This window comes from Netta rufina (assembly GCF_964035555.1).
Source record: "Netta rufina genome assembly, chromosome: 1".
Classification (NCBI taxonomy): domain Eukaryota; kingdom Metazoa; phylum Chordata; class Aves; order Anseriformes; family Anatidae; genus Netta; species Netta rufina.
In genome coordinates this window covers 119,166,068-119,180,823 of record NC_140123.1, presented here as the reverse complement: position 1 = coordinate 119,180,823, position 14,756 = coordinate 119,166,068, and the positions used below count along the sequence as shown (strand labels likewise).

The 14,756-nt window shown below is 47.2% G+C and overlaps 1 protein-coding gene across 1 annotated transcript; it reads left to right on the top strand.

Moving 5' to 3' along the window:
- The first annotated feature begins 47 nt into the window (after positions 1 to 47).
- On the top strand, positions 48 to 11,992 carry SLC19A2 (solute carrier family 19 member 2). Its single transcript, XM_084292073.1, has 6 exons — positions 48 to 325; positions 418 to 1,023; positions 4,329 to 4,551; positions 8,091 to 8,283; positions 9,148 to 9,289; positions 9,508 to 11,992. The coding sequence occupies exons 1-6, from the start codon at positions 164 to 166 to the stop codon at positions 9,631 to 9,633; spliced, it is 1,452 nt and encodes a 483-aa protein (XP_084148199.1). The 5' UTR covers positions 48 to 163; the 3' UTR covers positions 9,634 to 11,992.
- Positions 11,993 to 14,756: the final 2,764 nt, after the last annotated feature.

Genomic DNA, 14,756 nt, shown 5'->3' with positions numbered 1-14,756 from the left:
GAGCGGCGGCGCGGGGGCGCGCCCTGAGGCTGGTGGCGCCGGCGGGAGGTGACCGGGGACGGCGGCGGCGGCGGGGACACAGGCGGGGACACCGCGGGGACACGGGGCGGCCCCGCGGCCACACGGCGCTGCCTGCCCGGCCCCTGCCCGGCCCCTGCCCGGCATGGCTGTGCCGCGGGGAGCCCGTCCCGGCGGCCCCGGCTGCTGCTGGGCGCTGCCCACGGCGCTGCTGTGCGCCTACGGCTTCTTCTGCAGCGTGCGGCCCTCCGAGCCCTTCCTCACCCGCTACCTGCTGGAGCCGCACAAGAACCTCTCCGAGACGCAGGTACCGGGTGCCCGCGGCTCGGCTCGGCTCGGCTCGGCTCGCAGGGCGGTGGCCATGCGTCTTACCACCCTGTCTTCTTCCTCCTCCTGCAGGTGTTCAACGAGATTTACCCGGTGTGGACGTACTCCTACCTGGCGCTGCTGTTCCCCGTGTTCCTGGCCACCGACTACCTGCGCTACAAGCCCGTGGTGCTGCTGCAGGGCCTGAGCCTCATCGTCACCTGGTTCATGCTGCTCTACGCCCAGGGGCTGCGGGCCGTGCAGCTCCTCGAGTTCTTCTACGGGGTGGGGACCGCCACCGACGTCGCCTACTACTCCTACATCTACAGCGTCGTCGACGTGGAGCTGTACCAGAAGGTCACCAGCTACTGCCGCAGCGCCACCCTGGTGGGCTACACGGTGGGCTCGGTGTCTGGGCAGGTCCTCGTGTCTGTGGCAGGGTGGTCCCTCTTCAGCCTCAACGTCATCTCCTTAACCTCCGTATCCATCGCCTTCGGCACGGCCTGGTTCCTGCCGATGCCGCGGAAAAGCCTTTTCTTCCACCACGTCTCCAGTCAGCCGTTCAGCATGGAGATGAAGGTCATGGACTGTAAGAACGGAGCGGCTGTCCAAGATCAGCCCAGCGTGCAGAGGACGCCGGGCTGGGAGGATGAGACTAAAGTCCCCTTAAACGTGGAGGGAAGCTCGGCAGAGAAACAGGTGAGTTGTGCCCTGGGTGTGCTTCAAAAGAGGATGTAATACTCACGTGGTTGTCATGCATGCCTAGGTGTATATGTGTGCACACAGCAGGAGAGGTACAATATCCAACAGCAAAAAGCATCCCTTTACTTACACAACTTCCTGATTTATGGTACAGGAAAATCTCCGTGTGATTTCCCTTCTCTGCTAGAGCATGGTATTTTCATATGGCATGGTATTTTCATTCAGCAAGGTTTTGCTGAAGTTGTTCTGCATGCCTCTCAAGGATTTGCTTAAAACTCTGGGTATCAAATTGCTGTTCAATGCCAGGAGTATCTCGGGGCACTAGAAATTCGGTGCTTGTCCAAATTCTGTGTATGCCTGTGACTCGTAGGGAAAAAAGCAACTCTTCCAGCATCCACATCTTGAAAACATTTGTTCCTTCAACTGTTGTGTAAGCTGTGTAGTAAGAAGATGTGTAGCAACTGGATTTTAACTTACAGTTCAGGAAGGACGCTAGTCCAGGGAGGAAACAGCAGCAGTTCTGGGGAGTGCTAACAACTGGTGTTGGTTATCTACAGAGGGACAGGGCATGGGTAACTTGCAGGAGATACTGTTGGTAATAATTTCAGCGCATCCCATGAGCACACCACAGGTTATGCCAAGTGCTCTGGGCTATGTCACCTCTAGCAAAAGTCCCCAGAGGGCTGCTAGCTGTCCTGGGGCCGTTCATTACAGACAACAGCTTGCACAGAGAGCAGCGTGCTGCAGGTGCCAGCACTTGGTGTGGGGCCAGGTGTGCTGTCCCTGGATTGAGAGGAATGAGGAGCTGGGGGAATTTTTTTTCTTAATGTGTTTGAAGAGAGCATCTGTGCTGCTCTGTGCATGTGTCAGAGCTGGGGTTTGCTCACTGACAAGGGGGGAGCAGAGAGGGGCTCTGCGCTTTGGCTGGGTTGAGGGGGCAGCATCCCGGGCTGCTTTCAGCTTCCTTCAGCTGCCACTTGGAATTAAAGGCATTAACATTCCCGGGACCCGATCCTGCCCCATCCAGCACAGCCTGCCGAGAGCCAATTGCTGAGATGGCAAGGTGTTTAAAAAAAATAAAAGTATACAGATTTTTAAAGAGGGGTGGTCTTTATTTTGCTTTGTCATCTGGTGGGAAGCAAGGAGAACATGCCAGGACAGAGTGGCACAGCAGCAAGCCTGAATGCACGAGGCTGGTGCTGAGGGCTCTTCCCTCTGGCCTGTTGCTCTGTGCTGTCCCCAGGTGCCAGCACCTGAACGGTGCTTTCCTGCCTTGTCCTCCTGGTGCTGGTGCCAAGGAGGGAGCTGTGTGGCCACCCGAGAGCTAGCATGTATGTGTTTCTGCAGACTCTGTTTTTAGGGCAGGAGTGGCTTTGCTGAGGCGATTAAAAACAAAAAAAAAAAAAACAAAAAAAAAAAAAAAGAAAATGTCTTTAACCATGCAAACTCATATGCTGAATGGTATTTGTTAACCACAGAGTGCCTCAGATTGGGAGGGACCTTAAAGATCCTCTAGTTCCAACCCCGCTGCCACTGCGCCAGGAATGATGAAGGGATGAATGTCGCTTATCTTCCCCTTCTGTTTATCTTTCTCACACAGCAAGGGGCAAAGCTGCTTCAAAATTAATGCTGGAAGGGGGAGGATGCAGGGGGAGGGAGGTACCTGTGCTTTGGTGGTGGTCATACCAGGTGCTGAAAGCTGGGAAACACTGGTGTCCGACTGTAGTCTTAACTAAGGTAATGGCAACTGCATTTGGTGAACGTGCATTAGAGGCTGTACAAATAATTGAAGTGAGGCATTGCCGAGCGATAGGAGGGCTGATGGGGCCCTTCTGGCTCAGCGGGCACCTGCTCGCATCGAGTTTGCTGAGTCAGTGCTTGCAGTGTCTGTGGCAGTTACCTTCCCTGGTTTTCTGCACCTCAACTCGTGCTTCACGTGAAGCCTTCTGCGTGGGAGCCATGTGCTAAAGCTGGCTCGCTGTGAGCTGACTTCTTTCCGAGTCATTCTGTTGGGCTTTGCAGAAATAGTATCCAGAGCAAGCCTCTGGCAAAGCACCAAAGGGACCGCGTGGTATTTAATAAAGGTGTTCAGAAACTGGTGGGACTCTGAGGGGTGGAGAAAAGGGAGTTCAGGATGGAGTTAGGCTGCGGTCTTTGTTAGGAGTTTGAGCAGCGATGCCTTAAAATAAGTTTTATTGCTTGAGGAGAATATTCTTTCCAAGGCACAGGGTAAGTGATTCCCATGGGTCAAGGGCATGCTGCCAAGAGCATGAAGCTGCTGCTGATGGGGAAGCTGCTCCAAAACTGGCTGTGTGGTGGCTCAGTGTGCAGTAGCTCAGTCCTGTGACAGCTCCGTATGTTATCCCGCAGGGATTTTAAGCTATTTTAAGCTACCCATTGATGCTGGGTGGGCTCAGGAGCTCTGTCAAGGCCCACGTGAAGTAACTGCTGTTCAGGCTCATGTGAGAAGGGTCTTGCTTGTCCGCAAAGAGCGTGTGCACAGAACAAACACAATTAGCAGCTTTGTCTACAAGGTGAAGACCTCTTCGTTTCCTCTGCTGATCTGGTGTAAAGTGGTCTAACAGCCTGTATGTACAAGGCAATTTTCATTTGTCACCATCCCGTCTTGCCAAGACTGACCTGCTTTCAAAATTTTCCAAACCATTTTGTGGGTCTGCCCCCCCCCCCCCCTTTTTAGTGCTCTTTCTAGAAAGATCCGGAAGAGATTCATTTCTGTCTCACTGAGTTGTCAAAGCACTTGCATAAACAAGAGCTGCCATTTGTGACAGGGTCTGAGGGAAGGAGCTTTCATTTCTCTGCAGATCCCCAGGCAATACCTCTCTAAGAGCCTTGGTGAACATTAACAGGAATAGAGTAGTGGAATGATATTGCTCCTTTGAATAATTCATTCCTGAACGCTACTGCTAGGGAAAATTGACTGATTTATGAGGGAGAAATACCCTCATCTGGTCACTTCCACACTCTCCATGCTACCTGGTTTGGCTGAATGTGGATCAGGACTTAACAAATGAAATGTCAGTGGTGCTTTTTCCTGTGATTTGAGTGACTGGCTTTCTGAACCCGTTTCTTCAAAATAAAAATGGGCCTGTGCCTCTTCTTTCTGATACTCTTTGGTTGCTCTCATGGCACTTCTAACAACCAGCAGCTATGGCTCCGTGTGAGAGAGCTGGAGGTGGAGTGGGTGCTCGAGACCGACCCCTTCCTTTCTGTATTATGGATTGGTGTGTGGTATTTGTGAATGGAGACTAACATTTCTCTCCCCCTCCCTCCTCTTCATGCAGGAGCAGAAAGTAGACATCGTGAAGGTGCTCAAGGATCTCTGGCGGGACTTCTTGCAGTGCTATTCCTCTTGGACCATGCTGTGCTGGTCAGTGCGGTGGGCACTGTCCACTTGTGGCTACTTCCAGGTCATCAACTACGCTCAGGGCCTGTGGGAGATGGTGCTGCCTTCTAACAGCACGGAAATCTACAATGGTGGCGTGGAGGCCGCCTCAACGCTGCTAGGTAAGCTGCTGACGTGGCTCCTGCTCTGCTGTGAGACATGCCTCATGTCCCTCAGGGCCACCAGCACATGATTTGGAAGTGTCTTAGGTTCCTCCACACATGCAGGCAGGGGAATCTCTGCACTTGGGCAGAGTCTTCCCTGACACGCGTGGTGTGGCACTCGGTGCAGAGTTTGCTGTTGCATGCAGCCCTGGTTCCTGTAATCCAGCTTGTAGGTGTTTAAAGGAACCTCCCAAGTCAGTTGTTCTGAATGATTTGCCAGAAAGGCTCCAGCTGTGTGATCGACTCTTCTTGGCTGTCGCTGTAGCTGCAGCCCTGAAACAAGTTGGGGTTGTGCTTGTTTTAACCACTCAAAGCCTGGCTAAGGGTCCTGTGCATTTATTGCGTTTTCTCTGGCCGCAGAGGGAGCACGTGAAAGTTTCCTGTGCGTGCACAAGCACGCGTGAGCCACTGCAGAGTCATTTCAGCAGTGTTAAGCAGAAAGGCTATTAAGATGAGAAGTCACTTGACTTGAAAGGGCCAGGTGGGTCCGTCAACAAAAAAAAAAATTGTTTAATAAGTTAATGCTGTTTCATTACCAGAACTAGGACAATAGTTCTTTTAATATAGCTAATGTATCTTTGCAGAGGCTGGCTAGGTGTTGCTCTACTATGTTCCTTTTCTTTGATGGAGTCATTGTTCCTCCACGTGCTGTGAACTTTACCTTCTTGGGGCAGAAGAAACCAAGGTACCCAAACAAGCAAGGCCTGGAACCTGTCTTTGGCATGCTCAGACCCCTCTTGGAGTTCAGTGGGAAGCTGAGACTCATTTATAGCTCTAGTAGCTGGACTAGCACCCATTGTTAACTGTGTTTGAACCTGTCACCACCTTTATTTAATGGTCAGAATCATCATCTTCGGAGTGCACTTAAATAGCATGTGGTCATATGCTATCACAGTGTGATCTTGTGGCTCTTATTTCTTGTTTGATACAGCTTCCCCTACCATCCTGCCTTGGCCACAGGAAGGAGAAGAATTTGTATCAAGCAAAAGAAGTCAGTTTGTGGGTGCAGAAATCACAGGTCACTGCTACACAGAAGATGCTCATGCTTCGACTGGAGCATGGTCTGTAAAGCAGGGAATCTTCAGAGGGCAGTGTCAGGTTTTCAGAAGTCTTTACCGAGCACATTAAATTATTATGTTAAGGGATTATAGCATGGCCAGATGTGGACAGATTGGGGAAAAAAAGTGAGGAAATATTCTTCAAAGCTTGTTATAAGCATCTGTGATGTCAAGGTCCTTTTCAAATCCTATGAACAGTGGCCCTGTTGGAAGGAAAGGTTGTTGGCACTTAGCTCCAGGAAAATGGAAATTGTTGTTTTCCCACAAAACAAACTTCGTTTTTTCCTCTATTGTCTTTACTGTAAATGGTTGAATTATATTGGGTGAGGTCTTCTGAAAGCAAGTTAGCTTCTGTCCCTGAGCTGCTCAAAAAAAAAAAATCCTTCTGCTTGACAGATTCATTACTTGGAACAAATGAAGTTTAGTGAAGTAATCTCAGCAAAGAGCCTTAAATATATAACAAGACTAGAAGTGATCTGTTGAAAGTGAGCGCCCAGTGAAGCACCCACCTTTTCTACCTATTCTTAAGTAAATTGAAGTTCTTCATTTGCTGTCATCTTACAGGCCCCTCTTTGCACCAAATCTGGTTTGAATTGCATTCTTTTTGAAGATGGATGACTCCTTGAATAAATCTGTGTGCAGCTGTAGTCCTCAGATCTGTAGAAGAACATGAATGCTCCTTACTTTTCGTATTTTATTGGAAATCCCAGGTCCCATTGGCCATTGTCCTTGCTCTTGGTCATTCTGTGGTCTGTTATGAGCAATGTCTAGTAACCTTCGTGAGAGATGCTGTTGCCATCCCTGCCCGTAGCTGTGGTGTCTGGTAGAAGGGTTTGAGTAGAGCATGGTGACTCATGTGGCTGTCAGCTTCCTGTCCTGGGCAAGACAAATATTATTCTCTGCTGTGAGGCCAACTGATGGTGTAGCTGTGTCCCTGCAGCTTCTTGGGACTCTGTGGCATTCCTTTATCAGACTGGGATGGGAACCACTGAATCAGCTGTAGGTAACTAATTGCAGCACACAGATTAAGTTTTCATAATTAGGTGTCGGGCTGGTATAACATTGAGCCATATGGGGAGTATGACTTGGAGTTGCCACTAAATCCCCAGAGTGAGATGTAGAATCTCTCTCCCCAAGTTTCTGAATGTCTGAGGCAGTAGAAAGAAGGCTCTAGGACCTAGCTGTTTTTTGCATCTGAGGGTTTTGCTACCAGGGGCTCCAGGCTTCCAAAGACCACAAAATGTCAGTCTGATAATGTCACGGCAGGCACTGGAAAGAAGAGTTGAGGGGGAGGGACAGGGAATAAATTCTTTGTCCTTGGCACAGCTACCTGCACTAGCCTGGAAGGTTGTTGTGAGATCTGACAGGATTGCCGGCTGGTACACTGATGGTACACAAAAAAACTTTTGTGTACTTGAAGGGTTTCCAAGAAAGCAGGCCAGCCGAGGGCTACAAAGCATAAATGCTGCTGGGTGGCACTTCTGCACAGTGGTGAAATGCTGAATACAATCCTGTTTTTCAGAGATCTCCAGTGAACCTCCCATTGTCAGCATGCTGTTTGCTGTATGCAGCAGCATCTTTATGCTATCAGTTGCTCTTTGGCTTGTTTGCAAAACAAAGCCTACTTGGAACAGGAATTTACTTGTAATATGTATTTTGGTTTCTCAGAAGTTAGAGCTGCAGCAGTGCATGAAATGGACCCTGTCTACTGCTTGAAATGTGCATGATAATTCATGCCGCTCACCTTGTGATCTGTCTTCTCCTCCCAACCCCACCTTTCTAAAATCCAGCAGGAGGTACAAACCTGTTTTGATTATAAAGGATTGTTCAAGCACAGTTAGCGGTGAAAGATTTATTTATTTTTTCTTATTTACAGCCCCAGTAGCTTTCAATGAAGCTTCATTCTGGTAGAAGGAGGGGTTTGAACGCATGCTCTTACTGATACAGCCCGGTGTGAAGATGACAGTAAACGCAGGTTTTCCTGCTTCCTGAGTTGAGAGCTCTTAACAGCTGTGTATTAAAATAGATTGTGTCTTCTTGTCCCCACCTGCAGTGAATGTAGATCCGAAGGCACCACAAAATCATTAACTGGGTGCTTTTGTGAAGCAGGGTTTGCATTTCTCTGCCCAGCTGATACCTCTACAGTCAGCGGCAGTGGTATGAGTCATGGGGCTATTGTACTTACGAAGCTAGGGAGAAGATTTCAGGAGGGGTCACCACTGACCTATTTCTGTTGCTGTTGTTGCCAGAAATGCGAATGGGAACTTACAGCACAGTTCCAGGTAAAGGGGAGGTCAGGAAGGAGAACTCCTGAGGTGTGCACATTAATATCTTTCACTTCGTTAATGATTCTCTAACAGAGGCCATACAGCTCCTAATCCGCAGTGTCCAAATTACTTGAATTGCAATAACAAGTTATGGTTTCTTTCTCACTCACAGGAGCTGTAGCAGTGTTTGTTGTGGGCCATATAAAAACATCCTGGGCATTGTGGGGTGAAGTGGCACTTGCCCTCCTCTCCTTTCTTATTGCTGCTGCTGTATATATCATGGACACTATTCGCAACATCTGGGTGTGCTACGCATCGTATGTTGTCTTCAGAATTATCTACATGCTGCTAATCACAATAGCAACGTGAGTATTTTTTAATGTAAATTGCTCTTGAGATGACAACTGTTGGGAAAGCTGGCCTGTTGTCTCTGTAAGCATGGTCTCACCTGCCAGGAGTCTGGAAGTCTGTTGCAAGGGTTTGTGTTCTGATTCAGGTTGGAAACAGAGGCATGGAGATGTGTATTTGGTTGGCAGCCTGCCCAGGCTCAAAAGTCTCATGACACTAATGTGACTATTTCTAAATATTAGATAGTGCCGCTTGTTTTGTAAATGTGGCTGGATTGAAGTGTTAGCAGATAAGGAGAGGACAAGGTTTTATCTACATTGTGGGATCAATTTTTGCTAACCTGTGTGTAGGAAAATGTCAATGTAACTCCTGTCTTTGAGAAGGAAAACACAGCTGTTGTTCAACCACACATACTCAGTGCTATGTGACAGCCCAGGCACAATCTGAGGGGAGATGTTGAAGCTGGTAACTGCAAAGGGAGTTCTGGTCAGAAGGATGCAGGAGGTTACGAACCACACTGCAGTAGGCTGATGTTCATAGATTGCCAACAGGTCTCTGAGATTAGACGGTGTTGCACCTTCTCTGGATGGTGAGGCCCTTTGTAGCTGCATCAGACGGGGATGTTTCAGTCTTACTGGAACCTACAGACCTTCCCAAGTTTTTGCAGCCGTTTAGATGTCTCTGCAGGTCTCCTGCTAGTCTGTCATGAGCTTATTTCTCAAAACACACTGTCAGTGCAAGCTAACTTAGCTGTGGAAAATATTGGACCAATCTATGTGACTCCTTAGGTTGCACAGTTGTCTTGTACAGAGATGTCCCTCATATTCTTGTTCCCTGCTTCTTCCCCATCCTTACATTTTTGGTCATCCCTTTCTCTCCAGGTTCCAGATCGCTACAAATCTCAGTGTGGAGAGGTACGCCCTGGTGTTTGGGGTCAATACTTTCATTGCCTTAGCACTTCAGACTCTGCTCACATTGATTGTTGTGGATGCCAGAGGGCTTGGGCTGGACATCTTCACCCAGGTACGATAACCTCCTTTAGCTTTACGGATGGGAGGGAGGAAGGTGAAACAGGCTGTAAAGCGCCTCAGCCACCAGTTTCTGGGTCAAGGGTTTGCCAACAGAGGAATGTTCACTAATTCCTGACGTTTTTGAAGAGGAAGGAAGCTCATGAATTAACTTTCTTATGTATTTGGTAACTGTTTTGTTTAACCACTTTTTCTTTCTCACCTTCTCTGCAGTTCATGATTTATGCATCTTACTTTGCGGTTATCTCCCTGGTGTTTCTGGGCAGTGGCATATACACTATTATTAGAGCTTACAGAAGACAAGAGCAGATGCCAAGCAGATCTCCTGAAAGCCACTAGTGCACCAAGTGAAGACCTTCAGTGGCTACGTATGAAGATAGAGGTCTGTTTTTTAATCTCTGCCTTTTCTTCCCAAGGCAGTCACCTTAATGGTACTTGATCCATATTTATACTATATTAGTAGCACATTTTAGAAGGTAAATGTATTAGGTCTTACGTAAGTAAGAACAAATATCTTCTTTCTAAAATGCCTTTTGTTCTTCTGTTGCATATATGGATGTGCAGCAAAGAACAGTAAGTTTTCTCAAAAAATGAAAGCCTTGAGAGGCTTTAGTCTAAAGTCGTGCATCTGGAGACTGTCATTGAAAAGGCAGCTTTGATGGCCTGGTAAACAGCTGCTCTCTTTGTCATTAAGATGCTGCTGTGGTGAGGGCATTCTCCTCGACCTCTTTGTGGAGAGACCTGGGCCTGGGAGAGGAGGTGGCCTTAGGCCAGTGCTCTTGCCATGCCTGCCCTGAGATGCTGGATACTCTATTTTGAGGACTCATACACTTACATTTCTGCATATACACATGCTTCTTTTAGTTTAATATTATTTCTGCAGCTTATCTGCTATCCCTGCTGTCAGAGCTTCGCCATGGCTGATCATGCCACCTCCACAAAAATCTAACTGTCCTGGGGCAACTTGTGACAGCGCTAACTTGGCTGCCAGCGGCGCTACTTGTGCTGTGAAGGTCTGCACCCAAGGGACTGTAAAGCTGTAGGGAAAGCCTAGGGAGAGTTCAAGTAGGCAGGATGCTGAGCTGCGGAATTGCTGGGCATCTTTGCCTTTGTCCTCTAGGTCTGCAGATTCCTGCAGTTATTAGAGTCACTGACTCATATCGCAGAAGCCTGGGCTATTTCAGTGGGAAGGTGGATGTGATTGTAGCACCAAGAAGGAAGGTGACTTGCAGGATTTTAAGCTGTTCTTTGTAACCTCAGAGAATCATGACTGCAGTGACTAGACACCTTCAGTTACTGTATTTAACAAAATGAACACTGGAGGCCTTGAAAAATGCTGATTGCTGATCTGTTGCTTCTTGCCTTTTTAAAATGCTTTTGTTTCTGGTGGGTCTCTATCCACTAGTTCTACCTCTTCTTTCCACTTTAAAAAAAAAAAAAAAAAAGTGTTTACGGAGAGAAGAGTTTTTTTTTATTTTCTTTTGTCCAGTCTGAGCAATTTTGGACTTGCCTCATATCTATTTTTTAAAATGCTTTTTTTTTTTTTTTTTTTTTTTTTTTTCCAAATTGCATCAGCACTGAAGGAGTTGCACAGAGCTGTCCTAGGCTTGGGCACCTGGGTACTCAGGCATCATGACCGGCACAGCAACAGGTATCTGTAGCACTCTGGTCATGGCCTATAAACTGTCCCAGTTGCTGTGCAGGTTGTAGTTTTAAGTGCATGGGAGAACTGGAAGGGAGAACATGCTGTGCAGTGTGCTTCCTTTCCATGCCTTCTCTTTGTGTGGTATTTGGAGTTTATTCCAGTCAGCCTGAAGAAGCAGCTTCATTTCATTACTTGGTTTGTTTAATGCCATGGAGATGTCACAGCTTTTCTCTCCTGGCTGGGACAGATACGATCTTCCTCATCATTTCTGAGAGCCTCAACCTTTATGACTCAAGCTGAATGACTAATGTGTTTGGGATGTGCTCTCTGGGGTCTACGGAGCTCTCTAAGGCTGGCTTCTCAGGGAAGTGCACTCCCCAAAGCTTCACTGTGTCAGCAGGCTGCCTTCTGAAACTTCTTAGGGGCTCAGCTTTATTTATACTTGTATGTGTAAACTTAACTGCCTTATCCTGAAATGGAAACTTGAAGCCAACTACATATATATTCTGTTCTTTACTGTATAAAAAATAATCTGAAGCTGTGAAATGCTAGCTGATGAGCTGGCCTGAGAAAGGGTAGTAAGGGCATACCTTGTCCTTTGGGTTCCTTGGCCTGATGGCAGCTGTGATGTGAGATGAGGCATGGATGCATGGCACTTGTATCAAGTGACAGAAAGAAGCAGCTCAGTTTTAATTGCACTTTTCATACATAGAATAAATCTTTGAAGGGGAACAACCCAGTTAATTTTCAACTTATATTTAAGGAACTAATGAATTACAGCAATAAATTTTTCTACCAAAGTCATGAAATTGTGACAGCTCTAATAGTGATGTGCTACACTGTGTACATCTTCAGGCCTATTTATGGAAACTACACCTAGATGTTGTTCTTATGTTATGCTGTTGCTGTGGTGATGAGGTGTCAGAGTGTGACTGTACGTGGAATTATTGATGCCTATGAAATTCTGTAAGCATATTGATGTTGTTGGTAGGACCCCTTCAGCTTGTTTCTAATTGAATAGCTATTTTTGTTAAATAAAAATATTTCAAGATATGTGTGGCCGGTGTTTGTTTTGTCTTTTTGATAACTTGCTAATCCACAACATTGTTGCTGCAGTTGACTAATGCAGATTGTTCTGAGCATCTCTGTTACAAAGGGAAAAATCGAGACAAACCAGGAAAAGAGAACTAAGTCTTAAAGAAGATGATGGCTGAATGTTTTGTGTAGTTTAGTAGAACTCTGTGCAAGTGTCTTATCTTGAAGTTCCTTAATTGTCGATCAGTTCAGCAATTCCACTCTGTAGTTCCAGTGCAGGCTGGTGCAGTGGGGGAGAAGCTTACTCACTGGTGTAGGATCACCCTGATCAGGAAGCATCAGCATCACTGAGGGTGACTGTAAGGGAAAGCAGGTGCAGGTTTACCGTACAGGAGGACCTTTCTATTCACATCTACCCAATTATGAAATTGAGGCCCTAAGGAAGAAACACTATACATTACCTCTCCTGACATGCCACACTTGACTGGTTTAGAAAGCTGTCCATTCCTGTCTTGTGATTCTGGAAGAGATGGCTTGTACCTGCTTGCGCAGGCTATGCTGGAGGTGAAACTGCTCTCTGAATATCCACTGCCAGTTTGTAGCCAGCAAGCCTTCTGTAGGGCTGGGTGAAAAATAAAAAATGGGTGGTAGTTGGAGAGAATGGGTGTGTGCTAGGAAAAAATGCAGTCCTTGCTAGGAAAAAATGCAGTCCTTGCAAGTGTTTCTTTGAGAGCCTTATCCCTGAGGCAGGATGGATAGGATTGTCAGCATGTTAGGCTTCTGAATTTCATTCATCAGCTTCCTCTGGGTAAATACAGGAGTTAGCTGTAAAGGGATGCCAGCCTGAGCTTCTTGGCTGTGCAAGGGATTAAAATCTATGCTTGCATACAGCAAGAGGGTAATTAGTAGCTCAGATAGTATAGCGTTACGTTTCAAGGCAGATTCAAGCATTGCATGTCACTGGTACTGGTGAAAGGTGTTGTGACAAGAATCCTGAAGCTGCTCTTGCCTGTGAGCAAAGCAGGTCCACGTGAACCGTGGCAATCCCCCTTGCTCCTCCCATTGCATATAGTGAGAGCTGAGAAGAGACGCCTAGCTACTGCCACGGAGCTGAATCCCTGCCTTGGTGGTACAGCGCACGCTGCGGTTTGATAGAGACGAGATAAATACCACGCACGGCCAGGGTGCCTCCCTGGGACACGGTGGCTGTTTCTCTGTTCCAGCTTGTGCCGGGTGCTGCTGGAGGTAAGTGTCGGCTCAGTCTGTGCATCCTGCGCCGGGCTTGCTGTGATGCTGGTCATCCTTGGCATGGCTTTCTGGACTTTGGGATCCTTGTCAGAGGGAGAGGCTTGCTGTGTCCAAAAGGTAAGGCAGGGTGCGACCTGCTGGAGGGTGCTGTTCAGTGGGCAGCCCCCACTGTGGTGACCGTGGGCTAGCACTGACCCCGAAAGCCTGCCAAGGCATTGCAGGGTTTTACTCTACTGTGCTCTGTCTCTCTGTGTCTCGAACAGCAGGCTGTTCTGGCAGAGCTTTCAGGGGAAGGGGAGGGCTCTGCACAGATGTGATCACGTTTTCTGTTCTATCAGTGTCACCGTAACCAAGCACTTGGGAAGGAAATAGGGACTTTCCTTATGGAAAGGGACAGGGGACTGGCAGCTCTGGACCTTATTCCTAGTGACTCTTGACAGTGTCAGCTGCTTCCTACAAACCATATAAAAGGTGTTACGGTGCTTGTTTAACAGCTCTCTGAAGGTGTTATGCAGCCTTTCTCTGTTCCCTAAAGGTGGCATCTGATGTATTAGTGACACGGAAAAAAGCAACCAACGTGTTGGGGCCTGTCCCTGAAGCACTGCATTGCTCAGCTATTGTTTTCATTGCATTTCTTCACAACTGTGTTGTGTAGCTCCCTTGCAGAAAGGAACACCTGAAAACTTAAACTTAATGACATATGGGTTCACAAACACAAGCATGCGATAGATTGATAGATTGATCCTAAAATACCATTTTTAAATGTCTTACATTCTTTAAATATCATTATTAAGGATTATAGCTTAATATTCCAGCAACTGGGTCTAATCCTTGTTTTAAAATCACACCGATGTGTAATTAGTGGAATAAAGCATCTCTTGTGAATGAAAGCAGTAGCACTGGCTTGTAAGATGAAAGATGGTCTTACGATAAAAGCAGAGCACAAAGAGAACCGGGAGGAATATCAAAGCTTTATTTTAGTCTGCTGTGAACTTGTCTAAGCCACCTGTCTGTAAAATGCGGAAAATTGAAATTCCGGAGTGTCATCTTCATGTACGAGATACCTAAGTGACCCTGGGTTGCGGGTCAGTGGTTGATGTTTTTCCAGGTGCAGCAGGAACCATGTATATCTCAGGTAAATACCAAGGAGCCCTTCCTACTTGCTGAAAACAATGTCAAAACCCATTTCTCTTCTTGCTGTATGTAGGACTAGAGGAAACCCCTGCACCAGAAGCCTTCAGAAACCTCCTGAAACCCACCTTGAGGCAGTTTAGCCCCCTGCTATGAGTGCAAGGGTAACTGTCCTCATGACCTTTAGAGCTATCGATGCCCAGGCTAAATTTACTCCTGGCTGTTTTCTGCCTGGGTTTTATTTTATTTACATAAGCCTTTGGGACACAGAACATGTTGTCCCTGAGGTGTTTGGCCTTCTGGTGTACTTGTAGATTGTCATTTTCAGCTCAGTTAATGATGTGGGGTTTTTTTTGTTTGTTGTGTTTTCAAAACGGGGACCGGGCGCCATGTGGGGGATGAG

Bases quoted from the DNA above. Each gene is read 5' to 3' on its own strand.
- SLC19A2 (XM_084292073.1), top strand. From the start codon at position 164: ATGGCTGTGCCGCGGGGAGCCCGTCCCGGCGGCCCCGGCTGCTGCTGG. The intron at 326-417 runs GTACCGGGTGCC...CTCCTCCTGCAG, and splicing joins AGAACCTCTCCGAGACGCAG to GTGTTCAACGAGATTTACCC. The intron at 8,284-9,147 runs GTGAGTATTTTT...CTTTCTCTCCAG, and splicing joins CTGCTAATCACAATAGCAAC to GTTCCAGATCGCTACAAATC.